This window comes from Lepisosteus platostomus, chromosome 3 (genome assembly GCF_059453375.1).
Source record: "Lepisosteus platostomus isolate fLepPlt1 chromosome 3, fLepPlt1.hap1, whole genome shotgun sequence".
NCBI lineage: Eukaryota > Metazoa > Chordata > Actinopteri > Semionotiformes > Lepisosteidae > Lepisosteus > Lepisosteus platostomus.
This window is the reverse complement of record NC_142613.1, coordinates 34,865,577-34,888,655: the sequence shown is the minus strand read 5'-3', so window position 1 is coordinate 34,888,655 and position 23,079 is coordinate 34,865,577. Positions and strand designations below refer to the sequence as shown.

The 23,079-nt window shown below is 36.5% G+C and overlaps 1 protein-coding gene across 21 annotated transcripts in view; it reads left to right on the top strand.

Moving 5' to 3' along the window:
- Positions 1-23,079, top strand: part of LOC148674791 (dystrobrevin beta) — a 192,611-nt gene that overhangs the window by 133,210 nt on the left and 36,322 nt on the right. For 20 of the 21 annotated variants that reach the window (XM_088625444.1, XM_088625445.1, XM_088625428.1 and 17 more), the window contains 5 exons: positions 2,057-2,149; positions 14,257-14,347; positions 16,933-17,018; positions 17,635-17,748; positions 20,371-20,467. In XM_088625444.1, the coding sequence (XP_088481570.1) occupies positions 2,057-2,149; positions 14,257-14,347; positions 16,933-17,018; positions 17,635-17,748; positions 20,371-20,467 (481 nt within the window). The remainder of the gene's footprint in view (positions 1-2,056; positions 2,150-14,256; positions 14,348-16,932; positions 17,019-17,634; positions 17,749-20,370; positions 20,468-23,079) is intronic. The other variant, XM_088625447.1, reaches the window with a different exon arrangement.

Here is a 23,079-nt window from a genome sequence, read left to right as displayed (position 1 = left end):
TGGGGAGTGCTTATGGACAGATGTTTTCAAGTGCTTGTACAGATTCTCAGTAGGATTCAAATAAGTTTGTGAGTTACTCCAGGGCATTCACTTTCTTTCTTAAACCATTCTGTTTTAGCTTTGACCTTGTGCTTTCCATCATTGTCCGGCTGAAAGGTGAATTTTAATCTAAAGTCTGAAGCAGATTTTCCTCTAAGAGTCACCTTTACTTTGATCCATTTATGTTCCCATCAGTCTTGACAGGATTCCCAGACTGCTGATGAGAAACAGAGGTATAAGATGCATAACATGCTTGACAGTGGGGGTGAAGTGTATTGAGTGATGCTTTATATTAGGTTTGTGTCAGATGTAATGCTTTGTATTTAAACCAAAAAGTTCCAGTTCTGTTTTGTCTCACTACAAAACCTTTTGCCACATGTTTGTTTTATCACTTATGTTCCTTATGGTCATGTGTGATTTGAGATGGTTTTTCTTTTTCAGTTCTATGCATCTCCCTTTGTGGAGTGAAAAAGATACTGTCAATCTGTAGAGATTTTCTACTATCTCAAGCACTAAATTCTGTTACATTTTTAGGGACTTTGAAATGTGAAAGGGTCTGAATACTTTTGCAAGGCTATGTAGATACATACAGTATATAAATTCAAGTTTATAACTGTTGCAAGTGTTATTTAAAGGGATTTGATTATCATGAATTAACTTATAGTATGGAATATTATGTCCTGGAAAGATATGCAGATTAAGAATTTCTTTGTTGCTAGTGGAACAGCTCTTGCTATGAACAGACTACCAGTTCATCACTGTGGAACTGCTGGTTTCCTCTTAAGAAATGCTCTGTAATTATTATTTCCACATCCATGGTTTATATTGTATTAGTTTATGTGGTTGGAGATTTCTGGGGTCTGCATGCTGTACAGTCACTTATACTGTTAATTTGCCACTATGCAAAGCAATACAGGAAAATGTCAAGCACAGCCTTCCTAATGAATGTTACCCGCACAGATTTGGCATCAGTGTGCTGTGTGATGCTATGCCACATTTTCCTCTGCTTCCTTTATTTCATGTTTCCAATGGGCAGCTGGATCAATTTATAAAATCTGGACAAGGAACAGAAAAGGCTTCTGAAATAAAGAAACTATATTATTCTTTATTTTAATTTTATTAAGATGGCTGTTCACAAATTTAGATGTCATCTGTTGAGTAGCGTGTCAGCAATTTCTTCTTGTGATTATTGAATCCAGAAAGCGCCCATCTGTTCTGTGTTTCTCCAGGCTGCCAGTATCCATGCCACCCTTTTCATTGAATCATTGTTAGTTTTTCATTGCAGCGAGTAGTGTCCAGAATGAAGGGAACACCTAATAATGTTGTATTTTAACATTCTCTAAGCCACTCCAAACTGCTGTATATGCAGTACCTAGGTCATTGAGTTTTGTGATTTTGACTCTCTGATGTGGTAGAGTTTGAGATGAACTTATACAAATGCAAAACCAATGACTACAATTCAAAGAATTGAACAAGAGTTGCCTGTTCAGGAGTAGCTGTCCAAAAGGGAGCTTTCATACTGTAAATTAGCATTAAACACCGAAAAGACTGCTCTCTATGAATGCAAGAGTAACGTGATTAGGCAAACGGCAACATAATTAAACAGCCTTGAGTAAGATGTTTTTAGGAAAAAATAAAAGTTATGTCCCATGCCCTGTACAGTATCATCCTATTTAATTCGACAGGAAAGCATTCACTGACAGAAATGTTAATAAGCTTTAAGGCCGATAGTATGGTGTGCAGTAGTTGATCCTTTGGTTTTACTATAAGGAATGTGCCCTATACTGCTGTAAGAACAGGGCAGTGTTTGTATTAGAGGAGAATTAGAGTCAGATCATAGATTTTGCAACATATGAACATTAAAAATAAAATTGACACAAAATCATCTTAAGCCATTTTTACCGTACATGCATGTTAAATGCCCTTTTATTTTCATATTATTGTGCCCATTCCCAGAAGTCACTCATTAACCCCATTTTGTTTCATTGCCTTTTATTTTTATTTCCATCATCACTAGGTTGCAGTACAGCCTGGATATGACTAATCGAATGGCTGATGATGAACATGCTCTGATAGCTGCGTATGTGAATCGGCTACAGAATGGCAGACGGTCAGTGTCGGATAATTTGGAAGATTCCTGAAACGTTTTGAATGTCAGTATGTGTTTGTGGTAAAGTCTCCAGTTTGCACAAAGTTGGTCTGAAATTGCAGGTAAGATTTATTAGGTATTATAATAGAAAGACCACTGTAACTTGAAACCTAGTTATTATTCTTTTCATATTCAAAACAATAGAAAAAAATCATATGAAAAAGCAAAAATGTTGATAATGTAGAGTTAGTTAAGAGTTGTTAATTCTGTTGTTACTTAGTTTTTCCTAGGTGTCTGCCTAATTTGTGAGACAAAATCTCACAGAATACAACAGAATAGTTCAAAAGAAGAAAAGGTTTCTTTTTATTCCCTTGTATTCCTATTTTTTGAAGTTACTTTAATTATTTAGATTAATTAATCCTTCAAAAAAGTAATTTAAAAGTTATGTTACACTGCTGCTATCTGAATTGTAACAGCCAGGTGAATGACAGATGTTTAATATTATTTATTTGAAGACCATTTTCTTGTATTCACTTACTTGTTCCTCTCTAGGATAACTGTGGTATTTAATCCAGACTGATTTATAACAATCAGCATATTTCTAAGACAAGCAGAAGAAACATTTCAAAGAGCATAAACACTGAAGACACTGCAAACATGCACATTTTCATAATATATGTAATCAGTACAATCCTTTGTGTCTCACAATACGGATACTACAGTATATCATCTCAGTGGTGCAGTAAAAGTTTTGCCTGAAAATTTTGATGTAGAAAAATACCAAATCTGGTGAACCTTTGAATTGTGCAGATTCTATTATACAGTACGTCCACCATTAGGTGGGTTCCTGGGAGTAATGACAGTATTGTACATCCTAAACTTTATAAACTACTACTATCAGAAGTTTAATAAATGCATATCTCCATTATAAATATAGCTTTGGGAAGCCCTTCTTATCAGCCTCTAGCAACTGTTCATGACTCAGAAGGAAGGAAATCCCAATCACGTTCAACACAGATGTTGTGTGTCTGCTCTTTTTTTGTTTTTAGTATTTTTTGTGTGTGAACACTATATGTCTATGTGATCTCAGCCCTGTTTATGTAAACTGAATGTGAAATACCTCTTCCTGCAGTTCTGTGTTTCTGAAAATACCACACACTGAAGCACTACTAATTTTCCAATTTACTCTGCCTCAACCTTGTATTGGCAGTTTATTCACTTTGTACCAGTAACATTTGCCACTGTTGTAAATAGAAATAAAATGTTAGTTTTAGATCAAGACAAATATGGATGTATCAGGTACACAAAGGCACTGTAACAACTAAGATTTGAATTTTTACTTCTATTTGCCACCACCCAACACTTTCACAGTACATACTGCTGCTGTGTAATGCAGTGATAATAGACAGTTTGTTTTTTATTCAAGGAGGAATTAAATTCCGATTTCATAGTCTTGCAATCTACTTAATTTAGTAACTTAAGGTATGACTCACACCACCATAGGACATTGGAGGCTAGACAGATACAGTAGGTGGCCAAAATAGTGTCCCAAAATTGTAACCTCAGGTTATATGCTTTCCAAATCCCCCCCCCCCCTTAAAATAATTGGCGAGTGTTAGATAAAGTGGATATCAGCTTGGCAGAAAAAACAAAATTCAACTTCCTTTTTCTTTTTTAAAAAAGGATAAACAGCAGTAGGTTCCTAATTTTTCTTCTATAAGTGAAAGAAAATGCCTTTGGGAGCAGTTAATATTTGGTCCTTTATACTGTGGTATAATGTTTTACTTATCTTTTTTAGTATAAAATTGCAGCTAGTTGGTTGATTTGCAGTGACATTTTTAGGTTAAGACTGCAACTTCTTATTTTGAATTTTTTGTTAGATCCATCTGGCTTCAATTATCTTGTCAAATGTATTTCTTGATACAAGTAGATCAGTTTGCAATAACCAGGCACAATGAGGATAGAAAAGAAGTAACTGACCTTTTAGATTTATCAAGGCAAGAAATAGCCTCTCAGATTTTACTGTATATGCAGAATTGTTCTTTCTTTTCACTCTAGCTGTAGAATATAGACAATAGGTTTATATTTGCAGGATGTGCAGTTACTGCTTTTTTGTTCTCAAAGAACTCAAAACAATGCCTGAAAATAGTTATCTCTAGGTGTGTTTACTAATAATAAAACAAATTAGATACATTCATGGATCCAGTTAACTCTACAAGCAGCAGCCAACAACTTGAACAGAATTTACCATGCATCCTACAGATGCAGCCATTCAAAATGGGTGAGGTATTTCACGGCATACCGCGACACGCCCACCGGGGTATCACGCGGTATCACGTGTGTCACGTGACTAGCTATCCGGCGTCGCCTTGTAAAACCGCCAGGGGGAGCTTAACCTCTCATGTACAGCATTCGAGCCTTTAATTTTGAACTGTGTATTACAGCATGTTAATCATCAGTCATTCAAATGTTGGTATATTTTATGAAAGCAAGATTGCTCAGTTGGACAAAAGTACACAACCTACCTTTATCAGAAATATTTATGCATCAAAGCCTTTACTGAAGATATTACTAATAGTATTAATAATGGATGACTTTGGACAAGCTGTATACTCAAAGTATAATTTCTTTAGCACATTTGTACAAGCACTTGGAATCTGTCCAAGCCATACTTTGTCAGGCATTTTGTTTTACTTCAACGGGCATAAAAACTTCCTTGCTTTTAACAGGGCGTTTCATAATTCCTAACTACGAAAATGATTTAAAATGCGACACCTATCATGAAAAGAAAAAAATACACACCAGTATTCCATTTCTCCCTAAACATTGTAAGCTTTGAAGTCTTTAACTAACGTGATACCGGAGTCAACAAGCATACTTTTAGAATTTGATTAAAAGGGAATATAATATGGAATCGCGTATCTCAAGAATTTAATAACGGTATGATTATATCCGTGTACTGCGGCAGGGCTGTTTCGCCTGCCTGCTTATGCGAGCTGTCTTGTAGCCTACTGGTCTATGTGTGTGACTACCAACTGGCAGGTTGTTTGTTCGAATCCAGCTAGTGCTGGACCTTTCAGTTTTATTTATTTATTTTTTAATCGCGTAACATAAACATATTACCGTATGCAAACTGTACTGTATACAATATGTATATGTATATTTAATGTCTTAACTGTGCCCGTTTAAGTATTGAATATTCATATCTAATTTTACCACTGAAGGGAAATCTTAACATAAACATACAGTATATGGCTGGTCTCGGTACTTTAAAGAAAAAAACACACACCAGTATTCCATTTCTCCCTAAACATTGTAAGCTTCGAATGAAACCACTAAATAAAGACATAAATATAGAAATCTTAAGATTTGTTTTATTTAATGTTGGTAGCAGGATGAACTGTCAGAGTGTATATTTTGTCGCAAAGTTGCTACAAGATGTTAACAGTGAAAAAGGTATTTAGAAATGAGTTATTTCAAGATGAAAAAGAAAACATACACGAAACATGGTTTCATTACGACCAGAATCGGTCTTGAGATATTTTTAACTTGATTTACAGTATTTGAGAGGTATGTCTTAACACCGATACTACAGTGCTTAAGTACTGCTCACGTATATGTTTCTAGGTTTATATTATGCATTTCATACGGTCAAATTACTTTTGAGCAACTAATAAGAAGCGCGAAACGGTATGCGTTTTACTTTCGTTTTGTGCTGGAACCCGTGGATTGATTAGAGATATCAAGTACATACAAGTCATTTTTTAAATGTTGTAGTTCGTCTTGAAAAAATGTTACGAGTACATCATCTATCAACAATTAGGTTCTGTTTCCATATTGCGGATTTTGGTTAGGTACAGTATTATCAAATCCAGTGGCGCTGTGTGTTACTTTACTGAGTCCCAATCTGTGATTGAAACCTGTAAAACCGGTTTAATTCGTCACAGCCAGCACTCTTCAGGTGTGAGGGTCTTCTGCTCAGAATGAAACGCTAAAATGTTTGTGTATATTCTAATGGTAGTGGGGGCAGGGTGTGTGGGAACAGGTTTGTTCTTCACACCTGAAACATTTTCTGTGAAAGGATTTTCTTCGCAGTTAACAGATCTTGTAACAGCATGTTACAGTTTACTATTATTAACCATATTAATTTTAAGTGCTTAATGTAAAATCTTGTAAAAATATATTTTCATTGTTCAAATATACATTAATATACATTAAGTCTGACTATCATATAATAAGTTAAATACAAAACTAAAGAAAAAATAGGGTTAAATATAATTCAAAATATTTTGCTAACAATGTTAACTGTTTATGAATAAAATGTATTAACTAAGGAGTAGGATGGCACAGTTGTTAGTATGTTTTTTGTTTTGTTTCTTTTTCATAAATACAACAGTAGTACCTGATGTCTCAGTGGCTTTCAAAATTAAATTATGCATGCAAACCTGTGAACTAGAAAGATAACTAAGATTTTAATACTAATTAAATGACCGCGGGCACTTCCCACCGCCTCTACATTCTCAGAGTAGAACAGACTAACCTTCTAATGAAAGACGGTCCACCCCCCACGGACAGGAAAAGTGCCCACAGGCACTTAAACTTAATATGGTCAGGAACGGTAAACAGTAACATGGTAAGAAGGAGCACGTACAAACGTTTTCGAAATAACCACATGTAAGACTCTGATCCTAAAAATGGGATTTCTATATGTCTTTATTTAGTGTTTACATTAGTGACAAAGGCTAAACTTTTAGCTTCAGTAACGTGTACATATCTCCCCTTTTTATAAAACGACTTGGTTGAAAACTGTTCCAGAGCCACTGTTGTTTCATCAGTGAAAAGTACATCATGAAATGCCTCTCCCTGTTCAATCCACTGGAAAAAAGAAAAGGAGCATAAAGCTTCTGATGGTCATAAACGATATTCATTTAGGAGCAGCATCAGAGGTATGTTTTTAACTGCACTGCATTGGAGAGAATACCATAGTGTGTTTTTTTTTTTACTCCCTGGCGGAAACTGGCTTCCAGAAGAATCAGTATGGCTCAGAGATTAAATAAAACTTCACAGACATTAACGAAGAGCATAACGCGTGTACTGTATGCACTGCAAGTACAACCCAACTCTCTGCAGGAGTGCTGGCTGTGACGAATTGAACCGGTTTCACGGGTATTTTCAAAGTAGGAGGCGAGTTTTCCAGCGAAAGACACCCCCCCCCCCTCAAAAACCCAGTAAATACAGTACTTACTAGTTAAAGGCTAGGCGAAAGGAACCCTTCTTTCATTAGAAGACAATGAACATATTTTAGCCCTGAATGAATTAATAGCAAACATGGTTTACATAAAAGACATTTTTCCAAGAAAGTTTAGCCTTTGTCACTAATGAAACCAATAAATAAAGACATAAATAGAAAAATCTTAAGATTTTTAAAATACATGACTTTGCTAAAATTTATTTGAAAATAAAAACAATTACAACCGCCAGGGGAGAGAGAGAACAGGGGAGGGATGTTGGTTTTGCATAAGGGGCGGGGCTATGTTTGGGTATGTTTGGGAATGTGTAGTTACATGTTCTGGCTGTTTGTGAATTATCGTTGTTGAGTATGGAGTGTTGAGGTATTGATTTTTTGTAATGCTTTATGTTGAAAATTGAGGTGGATTTTGTTTATGATAAACAGGATAAACTGGGATGGGAGGAAGGTTTGGTTTTGCATAAGGGGCGGGATTATGATAATTGGAGGACTTTGCAAGTGTAAAATGGTTTGATTATTTGATTTTGTATTGTGGTTGTTATCTATGTTTTTGGTTGGTATTATGTTTATATGGTTGTTTTTGTTGGTTGGTTGTTATTATGGTTATTAATAATACGATCTATAGTTGAAATCTGAGCCTAAATAAAAAGAAAAAGCAAGTGATTAGGTTTATGAGCAATCTAATTACTTATTCGTTTAAAAAGCTATATAAAATAAAGTTTATTATTAATTTGCTGGACAGAGCGGTGAACATTATTATGCATAAGACAAAGATAACGATCCTGATCAGTTTAGAAATCTGTGTACGCTGTAAGGTTTTTACTTCTTAAACTTTTAAAATACACGTTTAGAATTGAAAGAAATCCTCTTCCTGGTATAGCAAACCAGCACGTCTTTTTTCTCCAATCAGAGGGGTGTCAGATGGTGTCAGCCAATCACCATTCTGCGTTGGGTAGCAACGGGTGACTGTTCTCAGGCGGAACATGTAAACAGCTTAATGTTCGTGTTAAATTTTTTTTTTTAATTAAAATTCATTCTATACAGCAATCGCATATTTGGGTACCGTTTCATAAAACTTTCATGCTTAAAATGTTTAGGGAGAAATGGAAGACTGGTGTGTATTTTTTCTTTAAACTACCAAGACCAGCCATACACAGTACAGTTTACATACATACAGTAATGTTTTAAATTAATATCGTTTATGACCCTCAGATGCGTTATGCTCCTCTTCTTTTTATGCTCAGCTACTAAAATTTCCCTTTAGTGGTAAAATCCATATAAATATTCAAAACTAAGCGGATTAAAATGTGCACAGTAAAGACATTAAATGATTAAATCTTTGCACTACCAACCAATGCACCACGAGTGCCCCTGTCGGTCATTTTGGCCAGCCAATCACTTGCCCTGCGGTATGCTCCGGTGCCCCGCGGTGGCTTGTGGGTAGGTTACCGTACCGTGGGTTTTTACCGCGCATTTTGAATGGCTGCATCTGTATGAGATCTAGAAATACCTGGAGCTTAATCCTGCCCCATTCCTTTTGAGCAGTTGATTTCAGTTGAAGCTGCGATAACGGAAAGGGCGTTAGGGGCAAAACTGCTCATTTTACCAGTACCATCAGTTTTCCATAGGATTGAGATGTGAAAATAGCTCAGACCAGAAAGTGTGGCCTTGAGTTTTGGGAAAACTCTAGATTATTTATTTTATCCACCAGGATTGTCTTTGGAAAATAGGGACAGTGGCAGCACCATTACCACTTTGTAGCCTGATCTCTTCAGGAAACTAAGGAAAGCTAGGCCAGGATGGTACAGGGTAGGGAGGGTTTCTGTTGTACATGGAGTTGAGGGAGCAATAGGCAGCATGCTTCTCTCTGCACCAGAATTCCCAAGCCGCTGCCCCAGTGTGGTGACAAAGGACACTACTTTCAGAACCCTCATTCAGAATGAAATGCTAAACTGAGATGCTGACTAATTGGTCATCCCATGGCACTGTTTGTAAGAGAAGGTGTCCTAACACTGGAGTCATGGATTTATGCCACTCTGGACTCTGGAGGAGAATGCCTTTTCAGTTCAATTAGTGAAGCAACTTCTCATTTCTCCACCTGATTAGGCTGCTTAGTGCTTGTTGTCATATACAGTAATGACTACCATGTACCCACATAAGGTGGGTGCTGCAGTTCATTGACGAATGAATTAACCTTCTGTTATTTAAGTGCTTTGAGATTCTTTGTAAAGAGAAATCCTATGTAAATGCGAATAATTTTTTTTATTCCATTGAAAAATAACCCTAATTAAAAAGCCAATTATATCCTTTCTCTGACTTGTATGTGTCCTTTCAGTAACTGCTAAACCAGTGTGCATCTTCTGTGAATTTACCCAAGAACAACTATAAAATCTGAATAAGTGCACTGGCTTTGCAAACATATTCACTCCCAGCAATGTCGCATTTTGTTAAATAACACAATTGAGTGGCCTCAGTCTTTGTGCAGTAATAATGGTTCACATGATTTCAGAATAAATGCATCAGTGTCTGTAAGGTTCCTCTGTCAAGTAAAGAATATCAAGCAAATATTCAACCAGGAAGATCAAGGAGTTTTAGAACAACTCAGGGATAGATACTTTATTGTCCACTACTGTGTGAATTTGTCTTTGGTTTCTCCCATAAAAGTACAAAACACAACCAAAACATAAAAGTCACATAAAATCACAAAGTACATTAAATCACAACAACAGTACATACAGTAACAATACATAAATATGTAGTGGGGTGAATACATTTACATGCATTCATTGAGCAGTTTTATTGCACAGGAGACAAATGATTTCTTATTAATGTTTTTCTTTTAATTTGGTACCCTATACCATCTCCCTGATGGGAGCATTACAAATTGAGAATAGAGTGGATGGGTGGAATCAGCTGTGAAAAGAAAAAAAGGTTATAGAAAGGCACAGATCAAGAGAAGGATTTGAAAACATTCCAAAGACACTGAATAGTACTTTGAGCATGGTGAAGTCGATCATTAGGAAGGTACAGTATATCGTACCACCCAGAGAGACAGTCTAGATCAGTCTTGCAAGGAGAAAACTGGCTAGGAATGCCACTGTCAGGCCAATAGTGATTTTGAAATAGTGAAATAATTGCTTCAGTAATTACAGAATCAAAAGACAACGATACTGTGAAACAAAGCTCAACTCATTCTACTAGTTGCGTCAGTTGGTTATAAAATCAGGCTGTTCTGTAATAAACAGATTAATTACAGGAAATGCCCCGCTATCTACATTGGGGAAACTGGAAGGAGACTAGGAGACTGCTTCAGAGAACATGTTAGGGCTGTGAAGATTTAAGATTCCTCCAAGCCCACATTTTCTCATTTCACCTCAGACGGCCATGATCACACTGATCTCTCCGTCTGCGTTCTCAAAGAAGGGTTTCTTAACTCCCATAGCTGAAAGACATCAGAAACAAAAATTATCCTGAAACTTGGTTCAAACCTTCCCCCTTCTGTCTATGACAGACTTGTTTTTGTGTAATCTTCTCTATTCACATGCAGGTTTCACCCCTCTCTTCACCTCTCCCCGCTTCGCACCACCTGAGTGGCCTCTCTGCCTCTCCCCTGCTCCCGCCTCCTCCTCTCTCCTGGCTTTTCTTCTCCTGTGCTATTAAATCTTTGCTGTCTTTCTCACACCCGAAGAAAGCTCCACAGCCGAAAGGTTGTGTTTCCTTTCTTCTCTTTTCAACATGGAGTAAACCTATTACTTGTTCCTTTGCAGCCTGTGCATGCTGACGCAGCTAGCCACCTGAACTACATAATTAAACAGATTAATGTGCTTAATCATGAATGGCATCATAAATACAAATATACAATATCAGAAGCGTTTCAGAATGGTGCGCCTGCACTGCAAATATACATGAGATTGACATAAAAATAAATTAAATTTCTAAAACAGAAAATTGAATATTGTATAGTTATCTTATCCCCAACTTATAAATGGAAAAGAGTGTAGAGTGCCTCATCTTTTCAGAGAGTTAATGAAATTAGAGAGGTTTGTTATCTTTTTGACACATCTTTTAAAATTTATAACAAATAACGGTTATTACAGTATGTCATAATTTTATGCTTCATGCCTTTAGCAGTATTTAGCATGCAAGGTTTTTGCATTACATACTGTACTATTCAATACAAGAATTTTGCATGTCTGTAGCACTTTTGTGAATCATTAATATTTACAACACTAGTTCTTCCCTAGCTGAAGGGGACTAGCTATGGTCTGTTGCAAAGGGATTTCCTTTATTGCTAATGCAGAAGAAGGTACAGTACTTAATGGTTAGAGGCTCCCCTTAGAAATAATAAAGACTCTGCCAGCTGCCTTTATCTACTCTCTCCAACCTACAAGGTTGTAATAATATCAGGTCACCTTAAAACCAGCTAAGTCTGAATTGTTGAGTAGCAGGGAATGTTTTCTTCCGAGAGAACAGTAGTTGCTGAGGAATCAAAAAAGGAAAATATGAGACTGTAATGAAATGCTGCAATGTAAATCAAACACATTGATTGATCGGTTGTCCTTCATGACTTTTTGATTATGCATTCGTGTCTAACAATAACACAGTCTCCAGTGATGCTTTTAATTGATTGTAGAAAAGTAATAGTTATACCAAAACTATTGGCAGAGGGGCTAGCCTGAGGGCACATTTCCAAGCAAATCTGTTCCCAGTTTTGGTGACCTGCGTTGTCTGAAGAGCAGCTCAAATATCACGCCTCAGAATCCTAATGGTGTATCCTGCTCTCATGTATTAAAGCCATACTTTCTGTCACTCTCTTTCCTCATCCTTTCTATTGCCCTTGAGCTGTTACTCTCTGAGAACAAAGCCTGGAACAATATTGTAGAAAATTACTTAGAAAATGGTACAGAGAAAATCCATCACTGTGTATTAATAACAAAAATAGAAATGATGTTTATTTTTGATATTCCCATTTATCACGGCTGAAACTCACCCTTGGTGCCCTTGATGAACAGTTAGAACTCTAAGAGGGCTATAACCATATTTCTTCTGGTACACAAAACCAGAAACACTAATGGACTGTATTCTCTAAGCTGTTCTTAAAGTGAATTGCCTTTATTGTGCTTGGCTTTAGTCTAATCTGTTGTTTTTTTTCCACTTCAGGCTCTTTTCTGCAGACATTTTCTCCTTAAGGCTTTTCTGCTACAGCAGTGTTATAAGAGCAGCAGAGCCCCATTCGAATATTTCATTGTTTGAAAGCACAGATTACTTGTATCTACATCTTTCACTTTATATTGTTTGTTATGAGCTGAGCTTTGATGCAAAATCAAAGAAAAATAAACATCCCCAGCTACATAAATACAACTTTCGTTTGATGTGGAAAGTGAATTTCAGTCACTTGTTCTAAACCTTACCCTAATCAACATTTTACATGTTCCCTACTTGGGACTCCCTGATACAGAAGTGGCCTTTGCAGTTAACTGCAGTCATTCAAGCATAGTTTTAATGTTATTTAAGCAAGATGATTAAAATTAAACTTCTCTGCATTAAGCCAAGCTATAGGTTTCTTCATTTCAAAGTAGTGCAAAAGGAAGGTCAATTTTTTTTGTTCAGCATGTGAAGGTACTTTGGCAGCTCTGAAACATTCCAGAATAAAGTGTTTAGTCTTAAAATTGATTGAATGATTAAAAGGTGTGCAAGTAGCTATATTGGTGTTAAATTGAGGAGTGGTTTAACATTTAACCTCCCTAGCAGTTCAGGGGAAAATGCTGTTTGTCACCTTAATGTTAGCAACAGTACATGTATTCCTTGCAGTTAACTCACTCCAGCAATGCCAGCATGAACGATCAATTTTATTTATCGAGCTTGTCTGTGGTGTAAGCTTCTGTTGTACATGAAGCTGTGAACTACATAACTCACGCAGCATTCATCTGAACCCTCATCCTCGCATGTAAAATCATTTTCACACGGATAACACGTTTTCATTATTTTCTTTGGAATGTCAACCCAATCTGAAGGCACGTGAAATAAAGCATACCGTATCTTAATGAGTCTGTGCAATAACACTGCGCCACAAATCAGTCTTTAAATGACAATTAAGATGTTACTGAATTTCAGATCCCTAAGTGGCTCAGTCAGTAAAGGCACAAGCCTGAGCACAGGTTGAACTTTGTGATCCAGGTGGCATGGGTTTGAGTAGCCTACTGTGACCAGGATTCCCCAGGCAATGGCGCATGTTTGACTGAACATCAGTGAGGCTCTTAGCGACCCCTGAAGGTATCTCAGGTGTTTCCGGGAGGGACACCCATTTCTGTTAGAACAGAAGCATCTCAAAGGTGGGCAGGTTGGAGAAGTTCTCCTCCAACACCTCGTTCTCTTCCCATGTGCAGTTGTGGGGACAGAACTTGGGATCAGAGATGTGAAAAACTGGCCATTCCAAATTGGATGGGTATAGCAAAAAATTGGTAAATCATAATTTAAAGTAAATTGTTTCAGGGTAACCCAGCATCTCTGTCTCTATAATTTCCCTAGAGGTACTACTTAACCTTGACACAATGGTTACTAATACTCTCTTTTTATAAAGAAAAGGAAAGTATACAGTCTTTTTAAGCAGCTTTCCCTTACACCTAGTGTTATACTTTACTGCTCAGAAGATGTTTTTAACTCACAATTAGTTAACTGATGAACTAACAATTAATTCAGAATTCTTTTCAGTATTAAAAGATCCGATATCATTTATCACTGCATAGTTGGGGAGAGTTAAAAAAAGTTTATAGCAATAAGAACAACATTTGTACGTGTTGGTACAGTAATAGCGAATAAGAGTTTCTGTTTGTGGGACTTCTGATATGCATTTGAGTGTTGTCTTCCTGTTTCTCGACAGTGTCCTGGACAGTCCAAGCCGGCTGGATGAAGAGCACCGGCTCATTGCCAGGTATGCGGCCCGACTGGCAGCAGAAGCTGGCAATGCCACTGTGAGTACCCGCTTCTGGACAGCAGTGCGCACTCCGCGCGTTCGTGGTTTTCTTTTGCTCTGAGAGTCAGGTTATTTATGGCAGCACTTTGTGAAAAAGCCATCTGCGTTCTTGATTGTGCAGGCCCATTGTTACTCCTGCCAAGAGCTTTTTTTTTCCCCTTGCTGCTGCAGGGTTTTGCCATTTCTGACGGAATTAGAAATTAGAGTTTTGCTGCAGCTGAGAAGCTGTAGGACGCCAGGCAAGAGCTTTGTCATTTATTCCTGCTAGATGAAGACGGTGCTTCAGAATTATGTGGGAGGGTGAAATGTGCTGACTCTGAAGTGGACCGCCAAACTGAAAGTTCCAGGAAGATTATTTGTCCAGGGGCTCTGACACTACCGACTGTACTCCAGCAGTTCGGGACATTCCTTTGGCCTCCATCTGCTTGGTTCAGGGATGGACAGTCTGGCCATCAGATTGAGGTTATCAGCACCTCCCTCTACTTGCTGGATTGAGGCAAGGAGCTGTTGGGAGGGCAACCATGGTGATGAGTGAAGAATGTGATGCATCAAACTCTGGACATTGTTGCTCGTTAGTCTAAATTTCTGTTTAGAGATTTTTCTTCTCTCTTTTAGTTTGGAACACCATTAGAAACTTTTGAGTGTACATCATTATGCAATAGGTTGTATTAATTGCTTGATTAATATAAAGTAATATGTTGAACAAATATTCATAGCAAAAAATCTGAATCCACTTATAGGATCTTGGTGCTCTGATGGCACGTGTGACAGCCAGGATTTGATCCACTTGTCAAATTTCCCAATTAACCCCTAATTTAAGCTCAGCCAGGGTTCTTTCAGTGTGAGCCTTTTACAATATCATCATGCAAACAAATACTGAACATAGAACTGGAAACAGTACAATTGCTCACGCAAGCAAACTAGGAGGAAATAAATATTTTTTGGGGAGGGGAAGAATCAATAACATCAATGCGTCTTCCAGTTCCGTTTATGGCAAACATTGAGGTCACTACAGCAGTTATGAAAGATAATGCTTTTTATACTCGACTTATCACACAAAACACTTGCACTGTATTAGACTAGAAATATTGCCTATATAAATACTTAGAAAATGAGTAATGAAGAATAAGTTTCATAAAATCTAATTTTATGATGTTAAGCTTTAAAAGCTATTAGTCTGTGGATTGAAGATCATAGATTTTATTTAAATGCTCTGTCTGATGTTACTTTTAACAGTGTTTACTTGATGTACTGAAAGCTTCTACTGATAACTTCTTCAAAAATTATAGTCCAGCCACGTGGTCCTAAAACATATCTAGAGCTCTGTGTGTTTCATCCCAGACATAGGCTCTCTGTGCTGCAGAACCCTCAGCTGGCTATGAGGTTTCACTTTGTTTTGCTTCATTTACTGCAATTCTTTCTCTGCAGTGTGAAATGTCTGTTTCTCTCTGCTCAGTGAAAATGGTTAAGCGCTACAAAGGTCTTTCAGTCTTCACTCTCCCCACCCAGTTTCTCAACCAATGAATCAATTACATTTTTGGAGATTTTGCCAGACATCAGAAATCCAAGGAATTGAAGTGCACATTTAGTGTAATTACAGTATGACCCCATATGCTGCCTGCTTAATAATGGTTGATATCTTCAATCCTAATCCATTGTAGAATGAGTTATACATTTAATTTGCTGTGACTTGATCTGCATCCTAGCCTGGCACAATTTAGAACAGGCTATGGCTTTGGTGCGTTTTACATCTTAGCATGTCAGCTTAGAGAGATTTAGTGCCAAGGAAAAAGTCTAAAAAACTTTGATGTCATAAACTCAGAGAGAGAGCTCCTTCCCAACAAAAAAGAGATGTAGTTACAGTATTAGTATAATGATTATAAGAATAATTTCTTTCTCAACTATAGTTTGCATTAATAACTGTGCTCCACATAAACCGCCCCAACAGGAACAGTGTATGAGCAACCTCTTCAGATTCCTTCATGGTTGGGTAGTGATCAAATATAATTGGTTTGAGAGGTAAAGAAAGGAGCTTAGTTTCCCAGAGGGGAATTATGATTAATTTCCATATTAACAAAATCTTAATTTCAGTTTTTGCAGTATTCAAAGACCAGCATTAGTTAATGTAATTTGGTATTGGTTATGTTGCTTTTTCTCATAAGAAGAAAATGAGTTAAGCCTCTTATCTTAATTTATTCTATGTAAATTATATTATGCAGTTCAAATTTCAGTAGTATTGGAACATGATTGCTAGGAAATATCAATAATATTGTTATGAACTGAAATAACTGAAAACAAATAGGAAAAAATGTTTTTGTTTTGTTTTCTGGCATTTGGTATCTTCACGTTTACAATAAAATGATTGAGAGAAAAGTTCTGGTTTTGTCTGTGGCATGTAACATCTTGCTAAACAAAACTCCAAAATGCAACTTATAGGAAGACAAAACTTAAATTATAGCAATTTGTCTTTTTCTGCCCATTTAAATTAGTGTATATATGAGTTTGTTTCTTCATGCATTAGTTTAATAGTTTAACAATGTAGTATCTTTAGTTAGTGCTGTAACTTCTACTTTTTTCTTACAGCAACGCCCTCCAACAGACTTGGGATTTAACTTTGATGCCAACAAGCAACAGAGGCAACTTATTGCTGAACTGGAAAACAAAAACAGGTATTAGTATTATTTTTGTAGTTATTAAATTAACTAAATAATATGATAATTGTTTACAAAAATAAGGAACACAACATAATACAAAACTTGCTCATGGGCTCCTAGAAATCATAGAAATCTTGCATAATTAAATTACAATTATGTTAAATTGTTAAATTTGTGTCAAAATCCATTTATTAAATATGACTGAATACATTTAATGGGAAATCTTTTTGGTTTTGTTGTTTTAAGAAAATAATTGCTTTTAAAGGATTTCCTGTTTTTTTTATTTGCCCAAGATAGACTGTTCTTCACTTGCTTTATTTCCTCCAAGACCAGTATGATGGCCAGTATGATAACAGCACAAATATTTTCACTGGGCTCACAAAAGCTGTGTCCCTTTAACTCATAATGGTAATAGTATTCCAAAGAAATGAAGAGTATTCTAGTTGTGAAATTACTCTGTTGACTTTTATTTCTCATTTTAGTCTTCTAATGGCTGAGTCATTTGTTCTATTCTTGAATATTTGGGGGAACATGTTTGGGGAACATGTAATGATTTACCCCCTCGTTTCTAAGACAAATGTATGTCAGTTATTGAAAGGTAACAGCACAGCCTGGGTGAACTTGTGTTCAGGGAGATCTTGCAGGAGATCCAGCGACTGAGACTGGAGCATGAACAAGCCTCCCAGCCTACCCCTGAGAAGGCACAGCAGAATCCCACGCTGCTCGCTGAACTCCGGCTCCTCAGGTACCCTCATCTCCTCCACCACAGGCCCCTGCACGAGATGGCAATGTTGTAGCTCTTTCCTTCTGCGCCTGATCCATGTCCAGCTGATCCCTGTGGTCACATTGCAGCCACCATACCTTACCTCAGGAGGCTGGAGCAAAGGAGGGATTGTGCGTCTGAATGTGCCACATTTTTCTCTCTAGAATTTCATTATACTGCTTGTCACTTGTACAAGGGCTCTGCTGTTGTCGGCTTCATAAAAGATAAAGCCACAGGGAACATTACTCTTCATCAGCCTTGCTCAAAGTCCACATAAATCAATTACAACATAGATTACTGAATGCAAATATGATATTACCTTTATAAAAAGATTAAAACATATTTTTCATTCTTTGTCAGGTGCTGTTATACACATTTTCCGCTACATTGATTTTTTGGTGAAGAGTGGAGCACATCATTTTCTGTTTGTTTTTTTTTAGAGTTCTTTAATCTTGAAGATAATGAAATTGGTGGTGAACGTTTCATTGAACTATTCGCTATGTACAGTATTGTGAGTTTTGGTTAGCTGCACAACCCAACCTTGCAGAGAAAGCTACTTTTGCATTTCTTGGAAAGTGATAGGTATAAATACACCTAACATACTGAAAAAGAAGTGACCGTGTTAGACACTGGACAAATAATTTAAATTTTAATTCTGCTACAAAACTTACATTTGAGAGACTTTCTGGTTAGATCTGGATTTCAGTGGTTTGTTTTGGTTATAAAGAATATATGTTTGTTAGCTACAGTACAGCTTCTATGCTGACACCTTAAAAAACACCTTTAAAACACCTTAAAGGTTAAGTTAAAGAAAATGGAAGACAGTAGTGTGGTCCATTTTGTTTAAACAGACACAAAAATTGTTACATTTTGCTCCATGTTTCCCTCAGCTGTATGTTCTTCAGCACATGTTAAAAAAGCAGAAAATACCGTAGAGTAAATTGGTGGAACAGAGCTGGTGGAAGAAAATAGTTTTGTATGAAAGTAATTCATCTTTAGTAATGTAGCTGTTATTGCCTTTCATGTAAGAATAAAAAAGTTGAAAAGGGATATTGTTTGTTGCTCAAAGTTTTCTGACTTGACAATTTAAATCAAATTTACATTAATTACTTCTAGGAAATGTACAGTATATGTGGGCATGAAATTTGTTTATAGTCTCACTTTATACCAATATTTGTTTCTCTTTACTTGATCCACTAAGTTATTATTTGTTTATTGAGTTGCATGTTTTGGAAAGAGCAAACATGAACTGCTTTGTAAGAGACTGTTAGTGGTTTATGCCTGATGTACTCTTCAGCTCACAACCACCTGATATTCAGCAGATTTTTGCAGCCATTAAGATTGGATTATAACATTTTAAGAGAAAGAACAGTAAGACAGATGAGTTTTCAATTAAAACTTCTAATGTAACAGCAGTTTTGAAGTGCCTCTAATGAGTCGAGGTTGCCTTATTACTTAACTAAAGGCAATGATGAGTCATTTCTCAATGTGTACCTCCTCAAGACAGAAGGTAAATGTTTCAGCATTAGCAATTTTCATGGTTATAAAAAGACATATTTACGGGTATTTTAACTGCTCTTAAGGGCTGATGTGATCAACTTGTTCCCTGCTTGTTTATGATAAGAAAACATCTTTAAATTTATCACGTCATTTTCAGTAACGGTTCCCTTGAAATTAGGAAGTGGTTCTGGTGTGTCCTTCAGCACAGTGTAAAATGTAGGGCTGGTTTGTCTCTTGTATGCCCTTTAACACATAGGATTCTGTCCCACAGGTTCTGGGACAATTTTAGCTTATGTTACACTTGTAACCACTTATTAACAATGCACCCGTGAGAGGCATTATCTACATTTAGAAAATTCTTATTACGTCTGGATCTATTTCTTTTATTCATGTATTTTCACTTACTGTACTTCATATCAGTGATGTTGTAGATTAAATTATCAACCACAGCTGGTCTGATTTTGAGCGTAATAATGAAATGGCAGAAGTAGCATGGAGGTCTGTTGGCTTTTATGAGGTGTAGCAACAGGTGATATCTGCCAAATAATTACTAGATGAGTAAAGGCAACACACACTTTAAGCCATGCACTTTGTTTAACCAGGTACTGACAGTGTCCCTCTTTGTATGAAAGAGAATCTTATATGAATGTTGTTTATGTTCTGGGAGGAATGTAATAAAATATAATTTCAGTACATTCAGGATAAAGAGACAAACATATTTAATATTTTGACAGCTTATTTCATATTTCCATAAAGTGCTTTTCTCAGTAGAAAACTAAGGGCCCTGCAGTATATACAAAAAATGGCTTCCTACAGAGATCTAAGCACCTTTTCAACGTTTTTTCCAGCTTTTTCATAGACAAGAGTAATTCCACATCAGCCAGGAGTGTTTTGCAATGCACCTGGGATGTTTTTACTTCCTGTAAAAAGGTATAATGGCTTTATACCACATGTGCTGTTTTTCATTGCCAGGAAGTATACAAGTCTGTTTTTGAACCTAGGAAGATCAGGTTAGAATAGAATGGTTTATACTGGTTTCTCCTCTTGGATACTCAGTAGCTCAAAAGACGTCACAGTGTCTCCATTTCTGTGTTTCTCGAACAGGCAGAGGAAAGATGAGCTGGAACAGAGGATGTCGGCTTTGCAGGAGAGCAGGAGAGAGCTGATGGTGCAGCTGGAGGGATTAATGAAGCTGCTGAAGGTAGGACATATTGCATTCAGGCCCTGTTTAAGTCCCAACCATCAGCTCCTTGAGCATTTTAAGCAGGGCGGTCTTCTCTGGTTGTCTGACTCACATAATTTATTAAATTATATGCAAAACCAGAATGGCTAAAAAAAGGAAAATATTACTAACAATATAACTATAACTATAGATATATAATCCCAGTTATATGTCAGGTTTAGGGATCAGAAAGTTGTCACTTATAGCAAATCAACATACTTTGGTAACAGGGACTGTAAGGGCATAAACTATGCCTACAGTGTATGCACTGGCCATGTGATGGGATTTTCCCATAAGAGTCAATGGAATAGAGTAGGGTAGGGCACCGTAACACTTAGTGTGTGTTTTACAATATATTGTTGTGGATACATCAAACATTTTTACGCCTTTGATATACTAACTTTTCACTAATTTTATTATCTTATCAATTTCGCTTAACATAGTTATATTTTAATCTGAGTTTAAGCACTCATTTATATGACCTTTCCTTGAGAAGTGATGACTGATTAATTGTTAATGTTACTGCGCTAATTATTGTAAAAATAAAAATAGTCACATTCACCACCAGCCACGCAAAATTCAAGATACAATATTTTTTCTAAAAAAAAGCCACTAAGCTGAAAACAACATGCTCAAGTATGGAGAGGTTCTATGTTGTATCTCCAATATCTCGGTAACCTTAGTGTAAGGAAATGTATATTGGGGTTGACTTACAATGGGAACCCCATATGTGATGCTGGTGCACTGAAGGGGTCTGACTCTTAAACAGTCAAGATTGCTTTGTTCTTTTTTGCTTAATATCAATAAAAAAATATGATCATCATCTAACATTAACCTAAATCCATTTTACTCCTTTCTTTGTACATTTGGGAATTATTCTTCTAGAAAATGCATGCGGTACATTTCCCACTATTTAAAATACCATAGGAAACGAGTTCTGTGCTTCTTTGTTTCATAGAAAACCATTGTGTTTCATACATTGAAGGTTACAATAGCTGGATCTCTTGAATTGCTTTCAGCATTCATTGTTTATTAGAATAAATAAACACGATTTGTACTTTTTATTGTAAATATAAAGTGACCACAGAGTGCAGTGATCATGCACACACTTCCTGTACACAGAGTGCTGCAGGAGTAGGGCTTACACTGTCTCTCTCTGCACGGAAGCTTTTGTGTCTGTCCAGCATTTCAGATGCATGTGACACTTGCCAAACAAAACCTGACAAATGGAAGATAAATAATTTAATGAAATCATGCTGTGAATTATACTGTGAGGCGAAGGCAAACTGTGTGATAAAATGAGTGAGGGTGAAAAATTATTACTAAAATGGTGCCATCATCATGTTGAGATGTTAAACCAGTGAGAGCTGGTTCATTTCGGAAAGAAAGCACTTAGAGCTTTTTGCATGGAGTTGGTATTTGCATGGATTTTGGTATTTGGTAATAAATATTAGCAACCAGAAACCTTTGTTATCCTATTTTAAAGCCTGGATTTCATTTTCAATAGCATTGCATTATGTTTTGTTTATTTAGGAGCTTCATCATTTTTCCATCTTTCATATGTTCACTGTTCGTTCTGTTTCACTGCAGTATGGTGGAATGCTGTGCACCTAACTAGAAGCTGTACAGCTACCTGTGAAAAGCACACACACAAAGTGAGCCCCGGACATTATTGTAAATCAGTTATTTCTTCTTTGAAGACAGGAAAGCAGAGCTTTCCTAATAAGTAATAGGAAGAAAATAAGTCAACGTTATACAGATATAACACAGTACATTCAAGGCAACATCCTCTGTTGATAATATGTCTTAGAAAGCTCAGTTTGAATCAACTTTGAGCTCTTGTGAGATTACAAAGTAGTGTGGCATTCCTTTCAGTAAAATATCAGTGTTCTCTTGTTTAACTTCATCACCATAAGAAATTTCCCAGAAATGTCCCAGACGAGTTTGATTTCTTCACTCAGAGAACACACGTCATACTGTAGAATTGTCCTGCCTTCAAATTACTGTTAAATTGCTGAGCAGTCAGCTGAAAATAATTTGCCCTGGGATCTTATGTATGTCATTGTGAACATCATACAGTACACATACTATAGGAAAACTGTATATATTTTTTCACGAGATCCAAAAGAAGATTGTTGAAAGCAAAATTAGAATAAAAAAACCCATGATCTGAGTATTTAGAAGCAGAACTGTCTTGGAGATCTGTGGATTGTAGCCATACATATACAATTGAAAGTACCCTTTGTTTTTAAATATGGTTGCAGTGTGCTGTTTGTGGCACTAGAGGGCATTATTTTCCTCTCGAAAGCCAAATACCCGGTGGGATATTTTTTTAAAGTCTGTGCATAATCACTGACTCATTAAAAGATTTTATTGAAAATGTGTTTTCTGTGTTCCTGTATTTCTTGTTTATATGCATCTCTGTGAGATTTTTAACACCTACAGGAGTCTCCAAATGTGTTCAAATTTACACTCAGTAATTTTTGATAGAAAAAGCTTAAGGCTCTTAGGAGTTTCAATCTTCTATGTGCAGTATGCATAGAATGTGTATTCTAACACTGTCAAAATAGTTACATATATTTCTATACTCG